The 27,843-nt window shown below is 44.7% G+C and overlaps 1 protein-coding gene across 8 annotated transcripts in view; it reads left to right on the forward strand.

Moving 5' to 3' along the window:
• DDC (dopa decarboxylase) overlaps positions 1–27,843 on the forward strand; it is a 107,498-nt gene that overhangs the window by 14,109 nt on the left and 65,546 nt on the right. For 4 of the 8 annotated variants that reach the window (XM_025379197.1, XM_025379198.1, XM_025379196.1 and 1 more), the window contains exons 2-6: positions 8,184–8,412; positions 12,277–12,390; positions 14,359–14,478; positions 23,072–23,206; positions 24,138–24,281. In XM_025379197.1, coding sequence (XP_025234982.1) covers positions 8,212–8,412; positions 12,277–12,390; positions 14,359–14,478; positions 23,072–23,206; positions 24,138–24,281 — 714 coding nt within the window. In that variant the 5' untranslated portion in view covers positions 8,184–8,211. The remainder of the gene's footprint in view (positions 1–8,183; positions 8,413–12,276; positions 12,391–14,358; positions 14,479–23,071; positions 23,207–24,137; positions 24,282–27,843) is intronic. The other 4 variants (XM_025379201.1, XM_025379199.1, XM_025379204.1 and 1 more) reach the window with 4 other exon arrangements.

Here is a 27,843-nt window from a genome sequence, read left to right on the forward strand (position 1 = left end):
GCTGATACCCTCAGAAGGTGAGCGTCTTTCTGAACCTTGCTCAGCTACCCCTTCTGAGTCTTCAGCTTGCTGCCTCACATGTCTGGCCCCCTAGGAGAGCAAATAGATATAGCTAGAATATTTGCTTCAAAAGGCATTGCTAATAATCACACACCAGGTACAAGTCCTGAAGAAAAGATTATGAGATTTCACTACATAAAAATTAAAATTCTCATAGGTCAGAATAGAATTGTAAGCAAATTGTGTCCAACAAAAATGAGGAAAATGCCTGCGAAACATTTCAAGACATAAGAGTAGAATTTATTAGTATATTAGAACTCTCACAATTAAATAAGAAATATCAAACACCCTAGTGGAAAATAATGCAGTGATCAAGAAATTCATTAAAAAAGAAATCCAAATGGCAAAGAAACACACACAAAAAATACCCAGTTTCATTAATCAAAGTACAATGGGGCCGGGTGCGGTGACTCATGTCTGTAATCCTAGCATTTTGGGAGGCTGAGGTGGGTGGATCACTTGAGGTCAGGAGGTAGAGACCAGCCTGGCCAACATGGTGAAACCCTGTCTCTACTAAAAGTATAAAAACTAGCTGGGCATGGTGACATGTGCCTGTAATCCCAGCTACTCAGGAGTTCAAGGCAGGAGAATTGCTTGAACCTGGGAGGCAGAGGTTGCAGTGAGCCCAGATCATGCCACTACACTCCAGCCTAGGCGACAGAGCGAGACCCTGTCTCAAAAAAAAAAAAAAAAAAAAAGGTACAACAGAATCATTAAATGCTTACAAGGCTGGTTAAACTTAAAATGAATATTCAAGCCCAGTGATTATATGGTAAAATGAGCATTCTTATACACTCCCTACCAGGAGAGTATTTGGTTAAAAAAAATGTTTTAGGGGAAAATTTGGCAATATATTTTCAAGACACTAAAAGTATTTATCTCTAGAAGAATTTGTTCTAAATAAATTATAAAATAAGTATTCTCCTTTTTATAAATTTTTAACGCAAAAGAAAGTGTGCAGTAATGTAAACAAGAGGTTGCACATTTTAGGATTATTTAGAAAATAATAGCTGACATTTATTGAATGCTAATTTGTTACCATTTATTTATTTAGTTGTTACAAAAAATTCTTCGAGGTATTATAGGCATACCTCTGTGAAAGGAAAATATCTTAGGCCCTTTGAGGCTGGGAACTACTCAGGGAAAATCTGTCTCCCATTCTGTTCAAGTCATCCCTTTTCTTTCAGAGATGGATGCATATTCTGATTGCCTTCTTTGGAAAGACTTATCAGAAACTCAAAAGAATGCAACTATCTGCCTCTCAGCTATCTGTGACCTGGAAGCCCCCAGCAGGAGGGCCTTGCTTTGCGCTGTCTCCGCCTTTCTGGACGGAACTAATGTATTTCTTACAAACTGATTGATGTCTCATGTCTCCCTAAAATGTATAAAACCAAGCTGTGCCCTGACCACATCGGGCACATGTCGTCAGGACTTCCTGAGGCTGTGTCAGGGGTGTGTCCTCAACCTTGGCAAAATAAAATTAACTGAGACCTGTCTCCAGTTTTCGGTGTTCACACCTCAGAAATATTGCAAATTCAGTTCCAGGTGACCACCATAAAGTGACTCGCATGAATTTTTTGACTCTCCAGTACATACAAAAGTTCTGTTTACACTATACTGTAGTCTATTAAGTGTGCAATAACATAATATGTTAAAAGTCTATACCTTAATTTAAAAATAATTTATTGCTAAAAATGCTAATGGTCATCTGATCCTTCAGCAAACATAATCTTTTTGCTAGTGGAGGGTCTTGGCACCATGTTGATGGCTGCTGACTGGTCAGGGTGGTGGTACCTGAAAGTTATGGCAGCTGTGGCAATTCCTTAAAACAAAGCAACAATGAAGTTTCCTGCATCGATCAACTCTTCCTTTCACGAAGGATGCCTCTGTAGCATGTGATGCTGTTTGATAGCATTTTACCCCCAGTAGAACTTCTTTCAAAATTGGAGTCAGTTCTCTTAAATCTTGCTGCTGCTTTAGCAACTCAGTTTATGTAATATTCTAAATCCTTTGCTGTTGTTTCAACAATACTCATAGCCTCTTCAACAAGAATAGATTCTATCTCGAGAAACTACTGTCTTTGCTCATCCATAAGAAGCAACTAATCTGTCCAATTTTATCATGAGATTGCAGCAATTCAGTCACATCTTCAGGCTCCACTTAAAATTCTAGTTCTCTTTCTATTTCCACCATATCTTCAGTGACTTCTTCCACTGAAATTTTGACCCTTGAAGTCATCTGTGAGGATTGGAATCAACTTCTTCCAAACTCCTGTTAATGTTGATATTGTGACCTCTTTCTATGAATCACAAATGTTCTTAATGGCATCTAGGATAGTAAATTCTTTCCAAAAGGTTTTCAATTTACTTTGCTGAAGTTCATCAGAGGAATCACTATCTATGGCAGATGTAGCCTTATGAAACGCATTTCTTAATAAGACTTGAAAGTCAAAATTACGGCCGGGCGCGGTGGCTCAAGCCTGTAATCCCAGCACTTTGGGAGGCCGAGACGGGCGGATCACGAGGTCAGGAGATCAAGACCATCCTGGCTAACACGGTGAAACCCCATCTCTACTAAAAAATACAAAAAACTAGCCGGGCGAGGTGGCGGACGCCTGTAGTCCCAGCTACTCCGGAGGCTGAGGCAGGAGAATGGCGAGAACCCGGGAGGCGGAGCTTGCAGTGAGCTGAGATCCGGCCATTGCACTCCAGCCTGGGCGACAGAGCCAGACTCTGTCTCAAAAAAAAAAAAAAAAAAAAGAAAGTCAAAATTACTCTTTGATCAGTGGACTGTAGAATGGATGTTGTGTTAGCAGGAATGAAAACATTAATCTCCTTGTACATCTCACTCTTGAGTGACCAGGTGCATTGTCAATGAGCAGTAATATTTCTGAAAGGAATCTTTCCTTCTGAGAAGTAGGTCTCAACAATGGTCTTCAAATATTCAGTAAACAATACTGCAAACAGATGTGCTGTCATCCAGGCTTTGTTGTTCCATTTATAAAGCACAGGAAGAGTAGATATGGCATAATTTTTAAGGGCCCTAGGATTTTCAGAATGATAAGTAATCATTGGCTGCAACTTAAAGTCACCAGCTGTATTACCCCCTTTGAGAGTCAGCCTGTGCTTTGAAGCTTTGAAGCCAGGCATTGACTTCTCCTCTCTGGCTATGAAAGCCCTAGAGGGCGTCTTCTTCTGATAAAAGTCTATGTAAGTCTATGTTGTCTACATTTTTGTTTTTTTGTTTTTTTTTTTTTTTGAGATGGAATCTCACTCTGTCACCCGGACTGGAGTGCAGTGGTATGATCTCTGCTTACTGCAAACTCCACCTCCCGAGTTCACAACATTCTCCTGCCTCAGCCTCCCGAGTGGCTGGAACTACAGTTGCCTGCCACCATGCCCGGCTAATTTTTTGTATTTTTAGTGGAGACTGGGTTTCCCCGTGTTAGCCAGGATGGTCTCGATCTCCTGACCTGGTGATCTGCCTGCCTTGGCCTCCCAAAGTGCTGGGATTACAGGTATGAGCCACTACGCCCGGCCTATGTTGTACACATTGAAAACCTATGGTTTACTGTAGCTACCTACATGGATTATCTTTGCTGGATCTTCTGGATAACTTGCCGCAGCTTCTCCACTGGCTCTTGCTGTTTTACCTTGCACTTCTAAGTAATGGAGACAGCTTCTTTCCGTAAACCTCATGAACCAAACTCTGCTAACTTCAGGCATTTTGTCTGCAACTTTTTTTTTTTTTTTTTACCTCTCTCAGTCTTCATAGAATTGAAGACAGTTAAGACCTTACTCTGGAATGGGCTTTGGCTTAAGAAAGTGTTGTGGCTGGTTTGATCTTCAGACCACTAAAACATTCTCCACACCAGAAATAAGGCTATTTTTCTAAGCGTTTGTGTGCTCACTGGAGTTGTACTTCTAATTTCCTTCAATAACTTTTCCTTTGCTTTAATAGCCTGGATAACTGTTTGGCTTCACTTTTGACCTCGCTCAACTTTTGACGTGCCTTCCTCACTCAGCTGAATCATTTCTAGCTTTTGATTTAAAGTGACAGACATACTACCTACTCTTCTTGTCACTTGAACACTTAGAGGCCATTGCAGGGTTATTAATTGACCGAATTTCAATATTGTTACATCTCAGAGAACAGGGAGGCCCAATAAAAGGAAGAAAGACAGGTGAATAATGGGTCAGTGGTTCAATCAGACACAAATTTATTAAGTTGACCATCATGTGGGTGTCGTCCATGCTGTCCCAAAATGATTACAATAGTAACATCGAAGATTGCTGACCATAGATCACTATAGCAGATTAATAATAATGAAATGGTTTGAAATACTATAAAATTTTCTGAAATGTAACACAGACTCATTGACTGAGCACAGGCTGACATTGTGCCTATAGACTTGCTGGATTCAGGGTCGTCACAAACCTTCCATTTGTAGAAAATGCAATAAAACGGGGTGTACCTATACTATTATTGTCATGATTTTTGTTCCCAGTTAAAGAAAATGAGGTTTAGCATGGCAGCAATTTACGCTGGGTTGTACAGTTAATACATGCTATTACAATAGCTAATACATGCAATAACGATAGCTAATAGATAGAATCAGGGTGTGACTCGCAGTCCTTTCTTTGGCTCTCGGTCTTGGAGTGGTGGCCACTGGGATACACCAATGCTTCCAACTATGTGGGTGAAAATTGGAAATAATATAAATGTTCAACAATAGAGGTACATGTTGTGAATATGGTACACTCACATTGTGAAATACTTGTGAGAAATCACACAATAGAAAAGTATTTATCAGCCGGGTATGGTGGCTCATGCCTGGAATCCTAGCACTTTGGGAGGCCGAGGCAGGCAGAGCACTTGAGATCAGGAGTTCAAGACCAGCCTGGCCAACATGGTGAAACCCTGTCTCTACTAAAAATACAAAAAAATTTAGCCGGGTGTGAGCCACCATGCCCTGTTGTCCCAGCTACTCAGGAGGCTGAGGCAGGAGAATCACTTGAACCTGGGAGGCAGAGGTTGCCATAAGCCAAGATTGTACCACTACATTCTAGCCTGGGTGACGCAGCAAGATTCTGTCTCAAAAAAAAAAAAAAAAAAAAAAGAGAAAAAAAGAAAAAGAAAAGTATTTGTCAACATGAGAAATGTACTTAGAAATTAGTAAAGAAAAACAGGCTAGCAAAAAGATCTGCAGTGTGATACCATTTGAGTTAAAAATTTGAGTCATATTAATTTGAAATACTTCCACTTGAAGTGAAAACCAAGTTTCACTGTATGTGCAAAATTTAAAATAAACAGTCCACCAAACTAAACACTAATTTCAAAGCCTGCAGGCCCCAAGGAATTGTAAGCTGGATGCTTTAGCATGCAGCCATGATATTTTGCTGGTGAACAGGACACTCCTTTGTCATTGGCTTAAGAAGCACAAAGGTGCAACAGAACTTCAGACAGGCATTGCGGTTTTTCTCATGCTTGTTAGTTCGGCATTCGCTGTTGCTATAATTTAGAGTCTAATCTTACGTCTCAATCACTGCCACTCGAGCACTCACTAGTTGAGAAATGCATCCTTAAACAATAGCTTTAATATGGGGGCTGGATCTAATAAGCCTTGAAATAACATAAAAATTGCTGTAATTGTTTATTTAACAGAGAACACGGAAGTAAAAATGTGAGAGACAATGTCAATGGAAGGAAAAGCACATTCAAGCAGGTTTACCTTTGTCAAAGGACCTTGACCGAACTTCAGCCAAGCTCCTCTGGCCCAAGAGGGAAGAGCTTAGCCAAGTCTTCCCTTTGGCCTGCTGAGCACACCCGTGATGTCCAATCAAACTCATGTGCTTCCACTTTTGGTATCTAATCCAGAGTTCCTTTTTCCTCTCCATCCTTGATACTTACCCAAGTTCCTCTTAGTAATTTTCTACCTGTGGACCCTCTCACCTGCCCATTGGCTGTAAGTCCCTATGTGGCCCTGTTGTTTTTGGAATTAAGTTCAGTCCCTCGCCTTTTGCAATATTCTATCCCTATTGCAGTAGTGTTGAGTAAAATCTGTCTTGTCACTTTTAACAAGTGACTGGTGAACAATTTTTCTTTACCACCTGTAACCTCACAAAAATTGTCAAAAATCCCAGCATGGACAATGGGGAAAATAGAGAAGTACTTGGAAGCTGTTATTAAAGTCATCACCTTTGCTAATAACAGTGAATTTAGAGTATTCCTAAGCACTTAACTCCCATGGGAAAATTTGTCTTAAATTTGTCCTGGAGCCAGCTTGTAAATTTGAATCCTATTTCTGCAATTACTGGTCATGTGATCTTGGGCACGTCACATTGCCTCTCTGAGCTTCCATTTCCTCATCTACAAAACTTTGGAGTATGAAAAAGATTTGAAAATGCATCCCTTGGCTAGCATGCAATTGTCTCTCACAAATAGAAAATATTCTAGAGGCTGGGAGCGGTGGCTTACGCCTATAATCCCAGCACTTTGAGAGGCTGAGGTGGGCAAATCACCTGAGGTCAGGAGTTCGAGATCAGCTTGGCCAACGTGGTGAAACCCCGTCTCTACTAAAAATACAAAAATTAGCTAGGCGTGGTCATGGGCGCTTATAATCCCAGCTACTCGGGAGGCTGAGGCAGGAGAATCACTTGAACCCAAGAGGTGGAGGTTGCGATGAGCCAAGATCACGCCATTGCACTTCAGCCTGGGCAACAAGAGCGAAACTCCATCTCAAAATAAATAAATAAATAAATAAATAAAATAAAAACAAAATTCTAAAAGGACACATGCCAGAATTTTGGGTGGTGGGATTCTAGGCTTATCTTTTTCTTCATGTTGTTCACTGTCTGGTTTTGAAATACAATTAATTCTTATTTATGGATTCCACATATGCAAATTCTCCTACTTGCTAAAATTCATTTGTAACCCCTAATTTCAATAAATATCAATACTTATGGTGCTTTTGAGACCATTCAGGGACATACATATGTGTAGCATGGTGGAGAATGTGCTTGTCCGATGCACATGTTCCCAGCTGAGGCTGAACAAGGGGACGCAGTGCCTTCTTGCTTCAGCTCTCATAATGTAATCATGTGTCCTTCTCTCCATCTATTTAGTGCCACATCCTTCACATTTTTATGTTTTTCTTCTTGGTGGTGATTTTGCTGTTTAAAATGACTCCCAAATGTGGTGCAGAAGTGCTGTCTAGCCATCCTATGCACAAGATGTGCCTTATGGAGAAAATACATGTGTTAGAGAAGCTTCCCCAGACAGGAGTTACAGTGCTGTTGGCTGTGAGGCCAGTGTTAATGAATCAACATATATTAAATAAAGTGTCTTTTAAAAACACAAAAAGTTTACGTATTGATTTGTTGACAAAAAATATTGGGATCGCTCTTCAGGAAACTGTATTTCCCCTAGAAGAAATGGTTCAGTATTCACTAATTCAGAGTGCATAGCCATGGCAACTGTTGTAGATAGAATACAGCTACCAGCAATAATGAGAATTGCCTGCCTGTTACTTATGCAAGGAGGGAGGAGAGCATTAGTTTTGAAAAGCAGATGGTGCATAAAGGTGCAGTTCCATCTGTGACAGAATCAAGAGGAGGGAAGAAGACTAACTTTGAGGGGGCATACTGCCCCAGGCTCTGAGCTGAGGCTTGTGTATGTTGTGTGACTGTGCCTTCTTGCCCTCCTGAGAAGTCAGCATCACAGTTTTCATTTCCCAGATGAGGAGAGGGGCTCTAAGGGGCAAGCTTGTCTCTTTCAAAGGCAGGTAAGGGGCAGAGGCAGGATTTGGACCAGTGTTTGTCATTAAAGTTGGAATCGATCATGAAAATAAATGTGTGCTTCTAGTCTATTGAATAAAGAGACATTGTGTTGTTCCCAGTTGAATAGCTGGTGAAGAGGAGAAGCAGCTTGTGCCTCAGTCCGAAATCCAGCGCCATTTCTACCTCGTACAGACGTGGAGGGAAAGTGCTCCTTACTTGGAATCCAAGTGGCCTCCAGGGTATGCCGTCACTGCCCAGATGGCCCTGCCCACGGCTTGCTTGGAATCCCCACCTTCCAGTTCAGAAGTTACAAAGTTTGCTCAATGAATCATTTTCTTCCTGCAGTTTTCACCTCTGACAGAGCCCAGGCACCATGAACACAAGTGAATTCCGAAGGAGAGGGAAGGAGATGGTGGATTACGTGGCCGACTACATGGAAGGCATTGAGGGACGCCAGGTCTACCCTGACGTGGAGCCTGGGTACCTGCGGCCACTGATCCCTGACTCTGCCCCCCAGGAGCCAGACACATTTGAGGACATCATCAACGACATTGAGAAGATAATCATGCCAGGGGTAAGTGTGTACCCAGGGTCAGAAAACAGGAGGGCTAGCACTTACATAGCACCTACTGGGCTCTGAGCAATTCACATGCGTTGTTTCAAGGAATCCCTATGGCAGTCAGATTGGAGAGAAACTTTTGTCATTTCTATTTTACTACTGAGGAAACTGAGGCTCAGAGAGGTTAGGTGGTCCACCTCAGGTCACACAGCTAGTACATGATGAAGCCAGGATTACAACCCAAATCTGTGGTTTCCAAGGGCAGTGAGGCTCTTTCCGCCAGGTTCCCTGAGACTCAGTCCCTGCCCAGAGACACCTGGTACACAGAGTGTGTCCTCATATACATTAGGAAGCGACACCCTGGTGGCTGCTTTCAGATAAGTCAATTGCCCTAAATAAAGCACACTTCCACCATCCTTGGGTTTAGCGATAGGTAACTAGCGTATGTGGAAGAAACGTTTTATTTAGTTTATTTGAGAGTGGGCAGCATGGTACTGCCCACCAAGCCAGCCCTCTTTCTCTGAAGCCAGTAGGCCTGGAGTACACAGAGGGCAGAAATCAACGGGACTGGTCACTGTCTCTGATGCTCACTCACAGGGCAGCAGTGCTGGAGCTCAGAGAAACTTCCCTTCAGCTTCATGCTTCCACAGTAGATTTTCTCTGCCAACGAGTTCACCTAAAAGCCTGTTGGTTAAAGTGGCTCTGGCCTAGTCAGGGTCCGGGTGGGAGTTGCAGCCTGGCCAGTTTCTAGCTCAGGAATGTTTATGAGGGTGGCCAGACCTGCCCTTCCATGCAACAATGTGCAGAGTCCAGGCGGGGAAAATCTCCACGGGCTCCACTGGCTGATCGCTGCCACCATCCAGCATGTCCGTGGTTATAAGGCCCATGAGCAACAAGTGATTTTCATGGAAGAGGGGTCTGGGCCCATCAAGACCCACTCCCTCAATTCAGACAGAATGCCAAGGCCCTGGGAAGGTATAAGGTCAGCCAAGGTTATAGGACACTGATCATGGGACGAGGCTAGGCCTCAGGCCCTGGACCTCATGGACCAGTTTCTCAGTAGCTGAGCACCATTCTCACCCCACTGCTCACATTTCTTCTTCCAGGGGATTCTCACTTGGCATTTATGCTTTGAGCAAAGAACAAGATTCAGGTTCTTGCTAGAAATTGTGCAAATACACTAAGCTGTTCAGCATAAAACCCTTCGGGAGAGGTGTGGCTAAATGTCAGGCAGTGGGGAGTACAGGAGACTGGGGGAGGATTTGAAGTCTTTCTGCTTCCTTCTTTGGGGGTATTCACTGTGCAGAGCTGAGTTGGGAAATGCATAGGCGTTGGGCAGGGCCCCTGGGTGGAAGCCGCAGCCCACCAGCTGCTGGCTGGGTGATCGCAGGAAATCAGGTGAGCTCTTGGGCCGTGAGCAGGGCAAGTGCAGGCCCAGCCATCTCAAAAGTTGCTGTGAATATCAGCTGACAGTGAAGCAAAAGAGCACACATCTGTCCCTAATCAAGAATCGCTTCTGTCCTTTTCCAGCCCAGGGGCCACAGGGAGGCGAGAGAGACAAAGGCACATGGGCCCTCCAGGTGCTGAGGGGTGAGTCCGGCAAAGGACTGCTCTTACTCTCCTGGGCCCTGGGCGCTTTGTCTTTGTCAGCTCCTTCCTCCCTAGAAATATGGAAAATTATGCTTTACAAATGCATTGGCATAAAGATGAATATATTAACATAGATTTTTTTCTTTAACCTGAAAGTTCACTTTTTTTTCCCTCCTGATTATAGAAGAAATTTAAGCATTTTTTTCAGCCCCTAACAGTGTTGTAGGCCTGGATCTGCTGTGCTGAAGGCATCACAACCTGTGCAGCTCTTCTCAGCCTCTCAGCCTCATCACCAACCTCCCGCTCCTGAGGCCCCAAGCCTAGACTGTGCTAGCTCCCTCTCTCCATCACTCCCCAAGCCCTGGCAGACCTGGGGTGGCCGTGGTTGTTAAATAAACCTTGCTGAACACTCCTAGTTCTTGGTGAGCTCTCTCAGTTGGCTGCCTTCACAATCAGGGGGTCGCTCATGCTACATCTTAGACAACATATATTTAACGATGAGTGCTATTGAGAAAGAAATGTTTGCATCTCTTCCCAGATTGTAAGAGATATCTTACAGATATCTTAGCTTGGACTGCTATAACAAAGGACATAGACTGGGAGGCTTAAAAAACATTGATTTCTCACAGTTCTAGAGACAGGAAGTCTGAGATCAAGATATTAGGTTCAGGTGAGGGCTCTCTTCCTGGTTTACAGACAGCCGTCTTCCCAGTGTGTACTCACATAACCAAAGGGTAGCCAGCTCTCTGCCTTTTCTTATGAGGGCACTAATCCCATTGTGGGGGGGCACTAATCTTATTAAGGGGACCCCACCCTCATGCCCTAATCACCTCCCAAAGATGCCGTCTCTTAATGCCGTCACTTTGGGGGTTAGGATTTTGACGCGAATGGTATGCAGATACTCACAATCAGAGCAGAGCAGCCATGCCCAATAGAGCATATTTTCAGCAGCTGGGATTCTGAGCCAGGCCTGGAGGAAGCACCAGAGCATGTGCTTTCATTTTATCTGAGGGGATGACAGGGCCCAGAGAGGTGCAGTTAGTTGTCTGGAGTAACCCAGCAAATCAGGGTTCCTGCTGGACTTGCAGTCCAGGGGTGCTCCCAACACCATGCTGTTCCCGCAGGTAGGATGGACATGGAGCACTAGCAGGGGACAACGGGGAACAGGGCAACGTCTCTCAGACACCAGTTCGTGGTCACAGCCTGAGAGGGGTCTGAATGGCAGTCTCTGTACCTTCTCCCTGCACAGGGGCTGAGGGTTGTCCTGAGGGCTTTAGGACTCTATTCTGTTCCTTCAGGGCAGGTACCGCCTTGGCAGGAACAAATTAAAGACGCAAAGACTAGGCTACACCTGCTCCTTCTCTGTCCTCCCCTGATCGTCCTCCCAGACTCTGCGATGTTTGAGGCTTGCGCCTTGTTACCATTGCCAGACCTTCCCAGCCCAGAGAGGCTCCCTGCCTGGGTGTCCACCACAACCCTCGCCTCCTGGATCCCAGAACCCCCGTCCCCAAGCATACCACATGGAGCTGTCACTGCCTCCTATGGGTCTCCTCCCAGGCCCACATGAGCTTTTCCTCTGTGCCTCACCCAGGGTGTGGCAGATGTTCACCTTATGGGCTGGAGAACTGCGGGATGCCCCTAGCCAGGGCAAATGGCAAGGGACAGTGGCCAGGCTGAGGGACAGCAGAGGCGAGACATCTGCGGGGTGATCAGTCGCTTGGCTGGAGGGAAGGCCTCGGCTCCTCTAGAAGAGCCGGGGCAGCTGGAAGACCAGATGCATGTTTGTGGCTTGACTGAAGAAACCTTGAAAATCAGGCTCTTGGTTTTTGTTTCTGGTTTTTGTGGAGACTTTATTTTTTAGAGTAGTTTTAGGAAAACTAAGCTTTTGGTACAAAGAGATCAGCCTTGGGGCAGCGGCTTCACTGACGAGAGCACAGGAGCAAGAACTTGAAGCACCGTGTGGTATTTTGAGGCTTCTTTTGTTACAGAAAGTTATAAGGATTTTCCACTTTATTTTGGAGCTAGAACTTTTCCTTCTGAGCTAGCAAATACATTCCAGTATCAAAAAGGGAGCTGGTTTAAAGGGAGTGGGGACAGTAAGGTGATGTGTAAATGCTCCTAAATAATGGAGGAAGGTACTGGGATGGCTGACATTTGGGGAACCGCACTCACCTAACTCTGGGTCTGGCTGCATCTGGCAGCTGGGGGCCACTGAGGTACCTGGGTTCTCTGCTCTCTTGAGGCCTGGCTTTCCTCACTTCTGAGCAGATGCTCCATCCTCCCATGCAGGTGACGCACTGGCACAGCCCCTACTTCTTCGCCTACTTCCCCACGGCCAGCTCGTACCCGGCCATGCTTGCGGACATGCTGTGCGGGGCCATTGGCTGCATCGGCTTCTCCTGGGTGAGTGTCCGGATGCACCTGGGGAAGGAGTCCTGGCTATGGTGGGATCCCGGGGTGGGGACACGGTACCTTTGCACATAGGACCTGAGCAGATGGCAGTGCCGTCTGTGGGCAGACAGGCCACTGTTGCAGGGAGGAGAAAGGATTCAGCCCAGAGAGGGGGCCTCTGAGGGAGTAGTGATTCAGAACAGAGAAAGTCTCAACAACTCAAAGCCCATTCTGCGCAGGCTGTGTTGGAAGCACTTGGTATGAACTAACATCACGGTCTGGGGCCCAGAGTTTCTGCAGCTCCAACCTGGGAATCTGCATTTCCCCAAGCAGCTCAGAGAATTTCTATATCCTCCAAAGCTTGAAAACCACTGCTGACCCGGTCTCATTCCATCTGTTCTCTGCCCGGGCTGCTGCCCAGGGAGAGGCTCCAACCGGCCCATCAGATGTGTCCAGAGACTTGGAGCAGGGGGACTCTGGAAAAGAGCCTAGCTCCTGCCTGCACACCACCAGTCCTGCCCTATCTGGAGGTCAAATGCTTAAAAAACTCCCTGTTCAGAAGAACGGCAGGCAGGGCTGGCTCTACCCATGGCTGGCTGCTCCAGGCACAGATTACAGGAAAGATGCCTTCCTCCCAAATGCAGAGAGCTTGGAGGTAGAGCTGCCTGCTGATGGCCAGTGTCTGAGGGCTGCTGCACCCTGTGGAGTTCCTCAAAAGCCAGGGGCTGTCCTTGGCCTTCGGGGTACAGAGTGCTCATCTTGTCTGTGTCTTGGAGTCAGGTGGACTTCTGGGCATCGGTCTATGTGGCATGCTGTGATGTGTAAAGGAGCTGTCAATCAGGAATTTGCAGCACTGTGCCACAGGGCCCAGCTGTGCCACCTCTGCTTCACCAGCCTGGCGCTTGCTCTTCTTTGGGCTGGGGCACTGGAAGTTGCCAGGTGAACAGGCATCATGGGCCCCACAGGCAGGGCTGAAGAGCCCATCTGTAGGCTCTTCAGTGTCTGTGCCAGTGTCTGTGCTGCTCCTCTGCCAGTCACCAGGGCCTCCCTCTCTGCTGGGCAGGGCTGGCCTGGGCCAGCCAGTGTGGCCTGGGCTGAGCACACCCTCTCCTAAAGAGCATTTTCTATCACTGGATACTGTAGCAGATTTCATTTAGCTGTGCTGGTCCAAATCCATTCTGTCCCTGCAGAGGTACTTGTCATCCATCTCTATCTGCTCATTCTGGGACAGTCTGATTGCCCTCAGGCCTTGAAGGGGGTGCCTCGCTGTCTGTCAGGCTGCGTTGCCTGATACCTGGTCCCTAGCAGAGAGCATAGGCTCCTGGTAGAGCTGGGCTTGGCCAGGCTCAGGTAGAACCCAGCAGGATGGGGCTGACCAGAAGGGAGAATGCACTCTTCTAACTTAGATCTTACTGGTGACGTATCAGGATGCTGCTGTGCACATCTAGGCACGAGAGCACCTTGCACCCCTTATGTTGGAGACCTTTATGAAAGTGGAGGCTCAATCCGCCTTTGGATGGGGTCCAAGACCAGCTTGTTCAGAGAGAGAGGAGAGTTCACAGAGAAAAGTCACTGGGAGTTTAAAAGACAAGATCAATGGCTTCTCGGGATGCCCAGAGGGTGATAGCTGCCCGGCGCCCACTTCCTCGTTCCCTTCACTTGTGACTATGGAGGAGAGTCCACCTGTGAGCTTTCTGGACCCTTCTGTAAATGAACAAATGAATATACTAGCAAGCCCGCAGTGCCCATGCAGTGAGGCTCAGTGGAGTAAGGTTCACTATGGTGGCCCGCGTGTTCCTTCCCAATCACTCTCCTTGCATGAGTCTAGGTCAAACAGGCTTCAGGCCTTTGAATCACATCTGAGATTGGGTGACATTAATCTGGGCTTTAGTGGAAGGCTAAATCCCCCCTTGTTACTGCTGCTCCCCAAATTCTGCAATGCTTGGCCCTTGGTTAATCCCTTTCCTCCCCCAACCACAGGCAGCAAGCCCAGCATGCACAGAGCTGGAAACTGTGATGATGGACTGGCTTGGGAAGATGCTGGAGCTGCCAAAGGCATTTTTGACTGAAAATGCCGGAGAAGGGGGAGGAGTGATCCAGGTAAGGTGAGAGCTGGGAGGGCCACTTTTGGGATGCATGGGCTCTGCACAGGACCATAGCTGCAGGTGGGGAAAGAGGCGCTCATGCTTCTTGTTAGGTCCTCAAATTTCCCCTGGAGAATAAACAAAACCGAGCTCTTAGGAAATCACTGGTCTTGGGATTGGCAGGATTTGGATTAGGATCCCAGTGCTGTCTTTCACTCGCTTCCCCAGGGCAGGGCGCTCAGTTCTCAGGCCTAAAGCTATGGTAGATAGCACAGCAGCTATTTAACAGCAGGTGCATGGAAATAACAACTACAGCGACCACCATTTGTGTGGGGCTCCCCATCGCTGGCCACAGTGCCTAAGCATTTTCCAGGCATTAACTCATTTAATTCTCATAACAACACTATGAATTTAAAAACCTCCCTTTACAAGTGAAGAAACATTTTAATAGCCCATTTTACAGGGGAGGAAACTGGGACCCAGAACATTAGGTAGCTTGCCCCATGGCTCCCAGCTGGTAAGTTATAGACCCTGTATCTGTGTGGCTCAGAGCCTGTGATCTTCCTTGGAGGACAGCACAGGTGGCAGCTGTGACCAGGCTTCGGAGGCTATAAATGCTACTTGTCTTTGAACCAATCATTTACTTAAAGATGCTGCTGCTTCTATGCAGCAACTTAATTCATTCTCTTCTTGTAACATGTGTCTATTGACAGTGACTGTGTGTCAGAGCTTACACCAGGAAACAAGATAGACAAAAGACAATCATGATGGAATTTCTATTCCACTGGGGTTTCAGGACAAATGGCACTGGGATTACTTGGACTTGATGTATTTAAAAAAAAAAAAAAAAGGAAAAGAAAAAAAAAAACCTCCTAGCATGAACTATGTTGAACCCAGTACTCTCCCTTAATCATTTTTCTCATGTCAAGTAGATGATAGTCTCATTAGGAAAGCATTGTTAACTTTGGGAAAAAGGGGCTTCCTTTTCAGATATTGTCTTCCACAAGGCTTTGAGAATTGGTGAAGGCCCATTCAGTGGGTGAGAACAGTGAGGCACATAGTGGAGAACACCTTTGTGCAAAGCACATGGCCAGTGTGGCCACGCGAAACTAGCAAGCAAGTCTCCCCACTTCCAGTCCTGAGAATGTGCAACAAGACTGATAATTTTATGTATTTGTTTCTATTGATGTTGTGACAAATTTTAGTGGCTCAAAACAGGACAAACTGAGTATCTTACAGTCCTGTATGTCAGAAGTCTGACTTGGGTCTTACTGGGCTAAAACGAAAGTTGACACCTTGGAGGCTTCAGGGGCGAATCTGTTTCCTTGAGTCTTCTGACTTCTAGAGGCTTCCAAAATTCCTTGGCTCACAGCCCCATTTCTGTTTTCAAAGCCAGCTGTGTCCTATCTTTCTGACCTTTCTTTTGTAAACCCCAAATATCTGAGATGGGTCTCAATCAACTTAGAGAGTTTATTTTGCCAAAGTGAAGGATGCGTGCCCATGACACAGCCTCAAGAAATCCTGACGACATGTGCCCAAGGTGGTTGGGCACAGCTTGGTTTTATACATTTGAGGGGCACATGAGATGTAAGATGTACGTTGGTTTGGTCTGGAAAGGTGGGACAATTCGAAGCATGAAGGGGGCTTTCGTGTCATAGGTAGATAAGAGACGATCGGTTGAATTCTTTTGAGTTTCTGATTAGCCTTTCCAAAGGAGGCAATCAGATGTGCAGCTATCTCAGTGGGCAGAGGGGTGACTTTGAGTTCTGTCTGTCCTTCATCCAAGAGGAAATTCCTTGTGAGGGAGGCAGGTAGCTTTTTATCTTAGTAGCTATCTCTTTTAGGAATAGAATGGGAGGCAGGTTTGGCCTAAGCAGTTCCCAGCTTGACTTTCCCCTTTGGCTTAGTGATTTGGGGATCCGAAGATTTATTTTCCTTTCACACTTTCATGGTTGCATCTCCTTCTAACCACATATAAGATAAGAAAGTGGGTCTCCACTTTTAAGGACACATGTGATTGGATTGGGTCCATCCAGACAATCTGAGATAATTTCTCAAGTCAAGGTTCTTAATCACATCAGAAAAGTCACCTTTTCCTTGGAAGGTAAACAGTCACAGATTCTGGGGACCAAGACCTGGAATCTCTGGGAATGAGGATGCATTAATCTGCCTACCACATCCAGTGTGCTTCAGAGTCGTGGAGGGAACTTGCTTATAATGCCTATTTCTAGACTCTGGGCCAAAAAATATGAACGCTAATTCATCTGGATGACACTGAGATCCCTGAACAGGCCACATGCCGAGACTGATGACTGCCTTCTCCGTGACCCACAGGCCCTGTGGCCAGGCTCAGAGCCATCCCTCCATGTGCTCCTTCTTCGCATTCTTTGGTTATCTCACTTTCCATCAGACATAAGTGATATTAAATGGGAAGCTGATGAAAATGAAACGTCAGGCACAGTGGCTTACGTTGTAATGCCAGCACTTTGGGAGGCCAAGGCAGGCAGATCATTTGAGGTCAGGAGTCTGAGACCAGCCTGGCCAACATGGTGAAACCTTGTCTCTACTAAAAATATAAAAATTATCCGGGCATGGTGGCGGGCACCTGTAATCCCAGCTACTTGGGAGGAGAATTGCTTGAACCTGGGAGGCAGAGGTTGCAGTGAGCCAACACCTCACCATTGTACTCCAGCCTGGGTGACAAGAGGGAAACTCCATCTCAAAAAAAAAAAAAAAAAAAAAAAGAAAAGAAAAAAAGAAAAAAAAAGAAAAAACGTCAGCTATGTTGTAAGCAAAGTTTCAATACGTTGCTGTGAACTATACCATTCTACGTAGCAGCAACAATGACTCAGCAATGATTCGGCAAATGCAACATGCTTCAGGCCCAGCACAATTTTCTTCTTGTCAGTGGGTATGCAGCTGAAGAAGCCTCCTTGGCCAAGATCACAGCAAAGATAGGCTGTCACAGGTGCCCTTCCAGCGAGGGGAGGGAGCTACTGCACGCGGCCCTCAGCCGATGCTCTGTCAGCTGCACTTTGCCTTGGTGAGGGCCAGATGGCTTTCTAGCCTCTGGAACATCAGTCCTGATTCTCCAGGGGACAGAGGGCAGCAGCAGTCAGGGACCCAGTGGGACAGCCACGCGAGAGGGCGTGGTTTTGATTCCAGGCAAGGGCATGCATAGTCTAACCCTTTACAGGAGGCCTGGATGTTGGTGGCCGACTTACTTTTTCTTTTAGTTTTATACATGAGCCAAGATCTACTTTTCCATTTCTTTTCCATTTGTTCCCCTCATTTTTTTCTTTTTTGTTTTGTTTTGTTTTTAGACAAAGTCTCATTCTTGTCACCCAGGCTGGAGTGCAGTGGCACCATCTCGGCTCACTGCAACTTCTGTCTCCTGGTTCAAGCGATTCTCCTGCCTCAGCCTCCCAAGAAGCTGGGATTACAGGTGCCCACCACCATGCCTGGATAATTTTTTTTTTTTTTTTTTTTTTAGGCAAAAATGATTATTTCCTATTTGTAGTAGAGATGGGGTTTTGCCATTTTGCCAGGCTGGTCTCAAACTCCTGACCTCAGGTGATCCACCCACCTCGGCCTCCCAAAGTGCCAGGATTACAGGCGTGAGCTGTAGGAGATCAGTCAGAGTGGAGGGAGAAACTATAAGGAAAAGGAGCAGGCCTTCTGAAAGGTCAGAAGTTTCGGCAAAGCTCCAGGGGAGAATAGCTGAAGCAGCTGTTCTATAGCCCTGAGGCAGAGGGCAAGGAGTAGGTACAAGGGCGTGTAGAGGAATTTATCTTGGTCAAGCTTGCTTGTTAGAAGTTGTCCAGGAACTGACCTTGGAACATCCTTACACATGACACTCTCTGAAAAGGGAACAATAAATGTTAATTATCTACAGGTTGTTTTTCTCCAGGTTTTCAGAATTGTGCTTGCACTCAATAAAAGCAAGCTTCTCCAGCTTCTCAGGGGTGCTCTCTGGCCACTAGAGCCAGGCAGTCACCTAGCTGCTCTTACACTGCATACCTGTGTCTGAGCACTCATTTCATCTATTGGCCAGGGTCTGCAGGACAGACCCAGCAGTAAGCCACTGCACCCAGTCTGTTCCCCTCATTTTGACCCTCCCTAGCATTTGGTGAGCCCTGCTGATCCTTGCAAGACTCAGCTTTACACAGTGCAGATATTTTTCTTCTACTGTATGTTAGTTATTGTGGGCTACGTCACTCTTTTTCAGGGGCTTCAATTTTCCACAGATTGGGTACCTCTTCCATGATTTCTCTCTTTCTTTTGATATTTCCCTTTTTTGTCATCTTCTATATTTTTGGGAAGCTTTTCATGGTTTTCTCCACATGATTATGTGATTATGGACCTGGTGCAGTGGCTCACGCCTGTAATCCCAGCACTTTGGGAAGCCGAGGCAGGTGGATCATTTGAGGTCAGCAGTTTAAGACCAGCCTGGCCAACATGGTGAAACCACATCTCTACTAAAACTACAAAAATTAGCCGAGCGTGGTGGCATGTGCCTGTAATCCTAGCTACTTGGGAGGCTGAGGCAGGAGAATCATTTGAACCCGGGAGGCGGAGATTGAGGTAGCTGAGATCGCGCCACTGCACTCCAGTCTGGGTGACAGAGTGAGACCCTGTCTCAAAAGAAAAAAACAAAAAAAAGATTGTCCCCTTTCCACCTAGACACTGGACATTCATGGTAAAAACGAAAAGACACGGGAGCTTTCTTGTCATATTCCTTGTGTTATTTCAGCATCTACATGTGGATATATGTACACAAACAAAATTGAAATGATACAACACGTAAGGATTTTCCGCATGGTGCTTTCCTTATCAGTTTATTGTGGGCATTTCCCACTATTTAAATATTCTTTGAAAGAAGTATTACTCTATGATTTTCTATGATGCGTCACAATCTATATAAATAATACCTAAAATATTTGTGTTGCATCAAATTTTTCATTCTTATAAAAAGTTTTGGAGGACGCCCTTTAGGATGAAAGTGCAACAATCTTCCAAGATGATCGGCTTCCTCCTGGGGCTCTCCTGGCTATGTTCGTTGTTTAACATTCACACTCCCCACTAAATCAAAATGGAACAAAACAAAAATTGAAGCATTTCTAGGTCATCGTATTTTATAACAAAAACAGTTTCATATTCAACTTTTTTTCGGCAGCCCAAAGTGATTTCTCTAATTATATACCCCTCAAAAAAATCTTATCAATCTCCCATAATACAAGGTGTGTCTATTATAATAATAGCTACTTTTCATTGAATAGCAATTATGAGCCTGGCTATGTTTCAGCCTATGTCTTGTGCTTTGTGTTATTGTCTTCATCCTCAAAATATTTTTGAAGATTGATTGCATTATGGACAATCTTTTTCATGGATGATGATATTGAGGCCCAGAAAGTTAGTAGAACATGCATAGCAGCAAAAGCGAATTAAAACAAAGGCTAGTAGGAAAGACAACCAGAGTTATGACTGTTCATCCCTGACCGTAGGCTTGGTTGGTGTCCAGAGATGTGCATGCTACTATGGGCTGCATTTTCATTTCATTAAAGACAATCTCGTTTTTGAGAGACCATACAAGTTCTTAGCATTTGAGTAGGAATATTCCTGGTATTTCTCAGCCCCCGCTTTAACATAATCTTCCTGTGAGCCCAATCCACTCAGTTTTTTTCTGGATGAAAGCAAGAAATAGAATCTGTGTTTGCCACCGGAAGCTCACCCTTCCCAGCAGACAAGGCTGATTGTCTGTAATTGGTGAGGCCCCAAAGAGCACAGGAGCCTGGTGACAGCCTGTGAGCCAGCCTGCGTTATCGATCCCCTCAGAGCTGTAATCACAGCTGTGGGCGTCAGCGCAGTGATGGGTGTCTGAGTCAAATGATAAACTGTCGTTCTGAGGCTGGACAAATGTGGGCTGCGAAAATGGTCTCTTAATTGGGTTTGAAAGCTCTTGTGGAAGAAAAGCCAATTTTTTGCTTTGAAAAAACCAGAAGACGAAAGGACATTTCTGCTCACGGCATCAGCAGCCGGAAGCGTCAGACCTCACCAGCATCCCCTCCTGCCTCTCGAGCAGGCTTGCCATGGCAACCTTTGTCTGCTGCTATCGCACAGAGCCATCATTCCTGCTCTGTACCACACGTCACCCTCCCTGTGCTGCTCTCTGCGAAGATCTGCTGCCAGCAAAGCGCAGAGAGCTCCACCCGACATCATGCTTGAGGCCACCAGGCCACCCTGGTGGCATCAGGGTGGTGTGGTTCTAGATATGCTACTGACAATTTGCTCCTTCAGGCTTTTAAAAAATCGTTTTGTTGACTTAAGAAGGTGAATTTTCTCTTAGGACATGAACTAAGCTCCCCCATTCTCCCCCTCAAAAAAGCCATAATGAGTTGTCATGGTGATTCAGGTGATTCATGGTGACTCATTTCATTAGAATGTTCAGAGAATGAACACCTGTGTTCCAAGGCTTCAAGCAGAGGGTAGAATTTAGCCAGGGAAGCGGCAGTCACGCCTGCTTGTCAAGCATGAGAACAGGGAACCCTGCCTTCCACTAGGCTTTTCATGTTACATTTCCAATGAGAATGGGTGGGACATGACAAACAAAATGTGTGTGGGGGCAGATAGGGGGACGGGAGGAAATCAGGGAGAGGAATGATGGGGTGCATGGGAGAAGTGTAAGTAAGGTACAGTGCCTGCTCTCAGGGAGCCTGGGTTTCCTGGGATGGCTGATTTAGCTTTGCCAGCCAATATTGTTTTCCCCACTTCTCTCTCCTCTGGCCAAGTTTGGTAAACCTGGCCTAAAACAATATCTAAAATCACTGCTCATGAAAATATAGCCTGAAGGAAATAAAGTACCCATTTTAGATGCTGAATTAAGAGAAGCATGTATCTGTATATTTGAACCCATCCATTAGTGCTACAGAAACATGAATAAATGTATTTATCTTTCAGTATTACTGTCTCTCCATAGGATGTGGGTTGGCTCAAAAGAATAAGTAAAAGTAGTGTCATGGCAAAATCAAAATGAGAAATCAGGGTCAATGAAGACAGCATCAAATGTTAAGAAGAGAGGTTAGCATTTCTACTTAACTATTTTATTTTATATTTCTCTGTAAAAACCTATCATGTTATAAACTTTTTCAGAGTCAATAAGAATCTACCTTCTTTTATTTGCCCTTTCTTATGTCCTTTCATATTGGTCGGTAGATGGGTTTCTTCTAGGACTTACTTAAGAGGGAAGGTGCTCGCCATCCCTACCTTTCTAGGCCCATGGCACCCTAGAAAGGGCAGGCGTGGGCTCACTCCTAACCGTGCCCTACCTAGCTGCTGGTTTGGGGCAAGTTATTGAACCTCTCTGCGCATCTGTTTCCCCACCTAAAGATGTTAAAACACAAACATGGGATTATTTTACAACTTAAATTGGATAACACAGCAGGCACTGAATCCATTAGTTTGCCAGGGCTGCCCTAACAAAATACCACAGACTGGGTAGATTGAAGAATAATTTCTTTTCTCACAGTCCTGAAGGCTGCAAGTCCAAAATCAAAGTGTCCACAGGGTTGGTTCTCCTCGGGCCTCTCTCCTGGGCTTGCAGATGGCCACCTTCTCCCTGTGTCCTCACATGGTCTTCCCTCTGTGCACACACATCTCTGGGGGCCAAATTTCCCCTTCTTTTTATTTATTTATTTTTTTTAGACTGGGTCTCACTCTGTCACCCAGCCTGGAGTGCAGTGTTGCAATTGTGGCTCACTGTAACCTCCTTCTTCCAGGCTTGTCATCCTCCCACCTCAGCCTCTTGAGTAGCTGGGACAACCGGGCATGCCACCATGCGTGGCTAATTTTTGTATTTTTATAGAGACGGGGTTTCGGTATGTTGCCCAGACTGGTCTCGAACTCCTGGGCTCAAGTGATCTACCCTCCTCTGCCTCCAAAGTGCTGGGATTATAAGCAGGTTTCCTCTTGTTATCAGGGACATGTCAGATTGGATTAGAGCCCAGTCATGTGACCTCATTTTCTTTTAATTACCTCTCTAAAGAGTCTATCTCCAAATATGGTCACATCGGAGGTCCTGGGGGTTAGGGCTTCAACACATGAATTTGGGGGGACACAATTCAGCCTGTGTCTTTAGGGATCAAAAGAAACCCTTCAAGGCAACTCTTAGTCTCAAGGAAAATGCACCCCCATTTTATAAACAAATGCAAATCGCTCTGTCCAAGTGAATATGAATGCAGAGTGGGGCTTGCATGCTGGTGCCCTGGGCCACTCTCCTCCGATGGAGACAGGAGCAGTCCTCCTGGGCTGGGCTGGGATCAGTCCATGAGGAGAAGCTCTCACAATACCTGGCGCAGGAAAGTGGTCAAAATGTTATCTGCTGCTGTTACACAAAATAGACCCACCAATGGCAAACTCATACTAAGAGATGAAGTGGTGGTCTCAGGTGTCAAAAATATTAGTTTTCTCCTAAGCAAAGGAGAGTGAATTTTGCCATTTCAGATTCATATTTTAAGAAAGCTATGAACACAAAACAATGTGTCTTCCAATAATGTAGGTACCAATGCCTTCGCTATGTTTTGGATTTCATTTGGACCTTCCCTTGAATTTAGGGAAGTGCCAGCGAAGCCACCCTGGTGGCCCTGCTGGCCGCTCGGACCAAAGCGATCCATCGGCTGCAAGCGGCGTCCCCAGAGCTCACACAGGCCGCTATCATGGAGAAGCTGGTGGCTTACTCATCGGATCAGGTGAGTGTATTGAGTGGGTATCAGCCAAGACTTCAAGACCTGAATGTTTGGTTTTATGTCAAATTCAAACCAAACCAAACCAAACAGCGTCCTTCCAAATCTAAGAGCAGTTCCTCAGGTATCACTAGATAGAGACCTGAACTAAAGGGAAGCGGTGAATTCTTGGGTGGGAACTGGATAGATCAAGCTGAAAAGGAAATAAATGTGTGGAGACATCACCGTGACTGGCTCTGTCACCTTTTCTACCAGTGCAGACTTATGTTGTGATTATCTGGCCTACCTTCCCAGCATCATTGTAGAGAAACTGGACATGGGGATCAAAGTCCTGGGCCCTAACTGCAGCTTTGTTATTCTGTGATCTCAGGCCCCTGGGTAGGGTCAAGCAGGAGACAGTAGTGGCGGGGGCAGAAGGGCAAAAGGTGGCCAGCTTTCCTGAGAATTGCGTTTCCTGAGAATCTCTGAGAGAGGATGGATCTGCCACAGTGGTGATGCCTTTTGGCTGGTTTCTTTCCTCCAGTATTTACCGAGCCTGGCCACCAAGCTCCCCAAGGCTCCACAGTCAGGGGCAGCGGACAGATTTGAGCCTAGGATTTCTAAGTTCACCTCTGGGATCTACTTTCCAGGGTCTCGCCGCTTGCTCTTGAATTCAAACAAATGAAAAACTTCATGAATATTGACCAGCACTCTACATTTGTTAGTGCTCGATTCTTCAAACTTAAAAGCAAGATTCCACAGGAACAGAAACAACTCCAGGAAAAAAAGCGGTCTCATGAAGGTGCAGGGGAGAGGGAGGAGTCAAGAGCAGTTCTGCCCCTTGTGCCGTGAGAGGAACCTTGTGTTTGCAATGTTGGCTGCTCTCTGCAGATCCGGGGTCTGGTAATAACTGCATGCACACACCCGTACAAATCTAACTCTGCTGTCTTCCTTCCAGGCACACTCTTCAGTGGAAAGAGCTGGGTTAATTGGTGGAGTGAAATTAAAAGCCATCCCCTCAGATGGCAACTTCGCCATGCGTGCGTCTGCCCTGCAGGAAGCCCTGGAGAGAGACAGAGCGGCTGGCCTGATTCCGTTCTTTGTAAGTTCAGCAGCACTTGTGGCTCCTGGCCAATAAAGTGAAACCCTGTTTCTACTAAAAATACCCAAAAAAATTAGCCGGGCGTGGTGGCGGGCGCCTGTAATCCCAGCTACTCGGGAGGCTGAGGCAGGAGAATGGCGTGGACCGGGGAGGCGAAGGTTGCAGTGAGCCGAGATTGCACCACTGCACTCCAGCCTGGGCGACAGAGCTAGACTCTGTCTCAAAAACAAACAAACAAACAAACAAACAAACCAAAAGAAAACAAAAAACAAAAAAAGAAAAAAGAATTAATCTTTAAGAAACGCTTTTTACCTCCAATTTTTTTTTTTGTCAATTCAAGTTACTTCCCGAGTTACTTCCCGTGAATAGCTAACGTGTGATTGGGGAAATCATGGCGGGTGTGATTTTATGTAACATTTTATCCTAATCTGGGAGGTCATGGAAGACTCGGGTGCATAAGCAAATCAGTATAATGTGGAAGGACTGACATGGCTCAAAGTTAGCACGCAGAGCAAGGTGACAGCAAGGTGACATTTTGAAGGATGCAAAAAGAGTCTGCCAGGGGATCAAGGTGTACCTGCCATCTTATCCCAAATGTCTGTCTCTGCCCTCCTGCTCTGCTTTATCTTTCTCCATTGCGTGCATCTCCACAGGCCATACAGATTTGTTTCTATATGTGTTTACTGCTTCCTTCTTCCCAACAGAATGTGCGGGGAGGGAAGGTCTATTTGAATCCCTGCTCTATCCCTAGCTCCTGAAACAGTGCCTGGCACTGAACAGAAGATCAAGAAATAGTTGTCAAATAAATAAAGATTTGTAAGAAAGATCATTCAGGTAGAAAGAAAGATCTCCCTTAAAATTCCCACAAACAATTTCAGTACAATTTGAATAGATTCTATTTAAATGAGGTGATCTATCGTGTAAATATTAAGACTCATTAGAATACTCTGTCTAGGGAAAAATAAATCTATCAAAACACACTCTTTTAGGTTTCAGAGATGAAAACAATGCAGGAAACATCACTTAAAATGTTGAGAAGATTGTATTTTACAAAAATTTCAAAACTCATAAAATAAAAAGACAAATGCTGGCAAGAACTACTTATAGCATATGTTGTACAGTAAATCTTAAAAAGAAGACTTACGTATCAATAAGCAAAAAGGCAACATTCCAGTGGAAAAACATGTGAAATATGTGAAGTATCAGCTTCATATATAACCACAAAAAACTAAGAAGAACACAAAACCAATTCTGATCCTCCAATAACCAAAGAAATGCAAATTAGTTACTGAGAGAGGTATGTTAAAATCTCACACTGAGTGTAGATATGTCTATTTCCACTTTTATATCTGTTAAATTGTGTACATATTTTGAAGCATATTAATTTGGTACATACACATTTAGAATTGTGGTATCTCCCTGGTAAATCATCATTTATCAACAGGAAATGCTTTTTATATCTCTAGTAGCGCATTTTGTCCTGCAGGCTATTTTGTCTGACATTGCTATAATTACATATGTTTTCTATTGGCTAATGTTTGCATGATATAGACATTTTTCATTCTACTTTCAACCTCCCTGTTCATTTATATTTAAGACGTATCCTGTGAAAGCAGCATTGATGGTTGCTATTTTAAAAATTTGTTTTTAAAATCCAGTGTTAGGATGGATATTTATTTTGTTCATTTACACTCAAGGTAGTTACTGATACATTTAAATGTTATCTACTGTCTTACTATTTGTTTTTTATTTGGCCCAACTATTATATGATTGCTTTTCTCTATGTTCTTGCTGCTTCTTGGATTAATTATTTCATATCATTCCATTTTCTTATCTCTGCATTTTCTTATTTCCATTTGGCATCTTTTCCTTTAGTCTGTAGAATTCCCTTTAGAAATTTTTATTGTGAATTTGATACAATGAATTATTTCAGTCTTGTTATTCTGAAAGTGTCTTTATTGTGCCTTCACTCTGGGAAGATATTTTTTCTGGGTATAGAATTCTAGAGTGTTTGGTAGCTAGTTTTATTTTTGGTACTTTGTATAAGTCCATTGAATTCTTTCTTCCTTGATTTCTGTTGAGATGTCAGTTGTACTTTTAATGTTGTGATGATGAAGAACATGTAAAAATACGACCTCCTGTGTTGCCACTGGGAGTGCTGCTTGTTTTTTGTCTTTGTTTTGCTGTGATACAAGGATAATTTTCTTTGTACTTCCTCTTCTTGAATTTCACAGAATTTCCTGAATCTGTAATTTGGTGTCTCTCTTCAGTTTTGGAAAATTCTAACCTATTATCTTCCCAAAGTTTTCCTCTCTTCATTTCCTCTCTCCTCCCATTCTGGGACTCTGATTATGTATATGTTAAATCTTTCTGCTGACTGCCATACATCTCTTATGCCCTTTTACATGTCTCACATTCTTTTTTTTTTTTTTTTATCTCCAAGCTTCAGTCAACTTATTTACAACTTACCAATTCTCTCTTTAACTATGCCTAACTGATAAACATGTCATGTTCGTAATTCTAAACATCAAAAAATTTTAACTTATTTTATTTTATTTTTTTGCGACAGAGTCTCATTCTGTCACCCAGGTTGGAGTACAGTGATGCAATCTTGGCTCACTGCAACATCTGCGTCCCAGGTTCAAGCGATTCTCCTACCTCAGCCTCCTAAGTAGCTGGGATTACAGTCGTGTACCACCATGCCTGGCTAATTTTTGTATTTCTAGTGGAGACAGGGTCTCATCATGTTGGCCAAGGTGTTCTTGAACTCCTGGTTGCAGGCGATCTGCCTGCCTCAGCCTCCCAAAGTGCTGGGATTACAGATGTGAGCCACCGTGCCCGGCCAACTTTTTATTTTGAAATAATTGTAGATTCATAGAAAATTACGAAGTTAGCACACAGCAACTCTGCGCACTAACCCTTCACCCAAATTCCCCTAATTGTTCCAACTTATATAACTATAGTACCATAACAAAGACAGGAGACTCACACTGGTTCATTGTGTGTGTATAGGTCTATGTCATTTATCACAAGTGTGGACTCATGCAGCCACCATGCCAATGAGAATACTGAAATCCTCTAGCACCACAAGGGTCTGCCTCTGCTATTCCCTGATAGTCACTCTAACCCTCCTGATCTCCCACCATCATCAACCGTTGGCAATCACTGATACGTTTTCTATCTTCACACTCTTGTCATTTTGAGAATGTTATATAAATGGAATTATACAGTATGTGACATTTCAAGATCAGCTTTTCTCACTCAGCATAATGGCCTTGAGATCTATCCAAGTTGTTGCGTGTATCAATAGTTTGTTCCTTTTTGTTGCTGCACCACAGAGATTTGGTACCATATTATCTGTACTACAGTTTGTTAACCCATTCACCTGTTGAGGGGCATTGTAGTTGTTTCCATATTTTGGCTATTACAAATAATGCATCCAGGAACATTGATTTATAGGTGTTTGGGTGGACAAGTGTTTTCATTTCTCTGGGATAAATGCCTAAGAGTGCAATTCAGGGTCCTATGGTAGTTATTACATTTAATTTTTTAAAAAAGAAAC

Source organism: Theropithecus gelada, chromosome 3 (genome assembly GCF_003255815.1).
Source record: "Theropithecus gelada isolate Dixy chromosome 3, Tgel_1.0, whole genome shotgun sequence".
NCBI classification, from domain to species: Eukaryota; Metazoa; Chordata; class Mammalia; order Primates; family Cercopithecidae; genus Theropithecus; species Theropithecus gelada.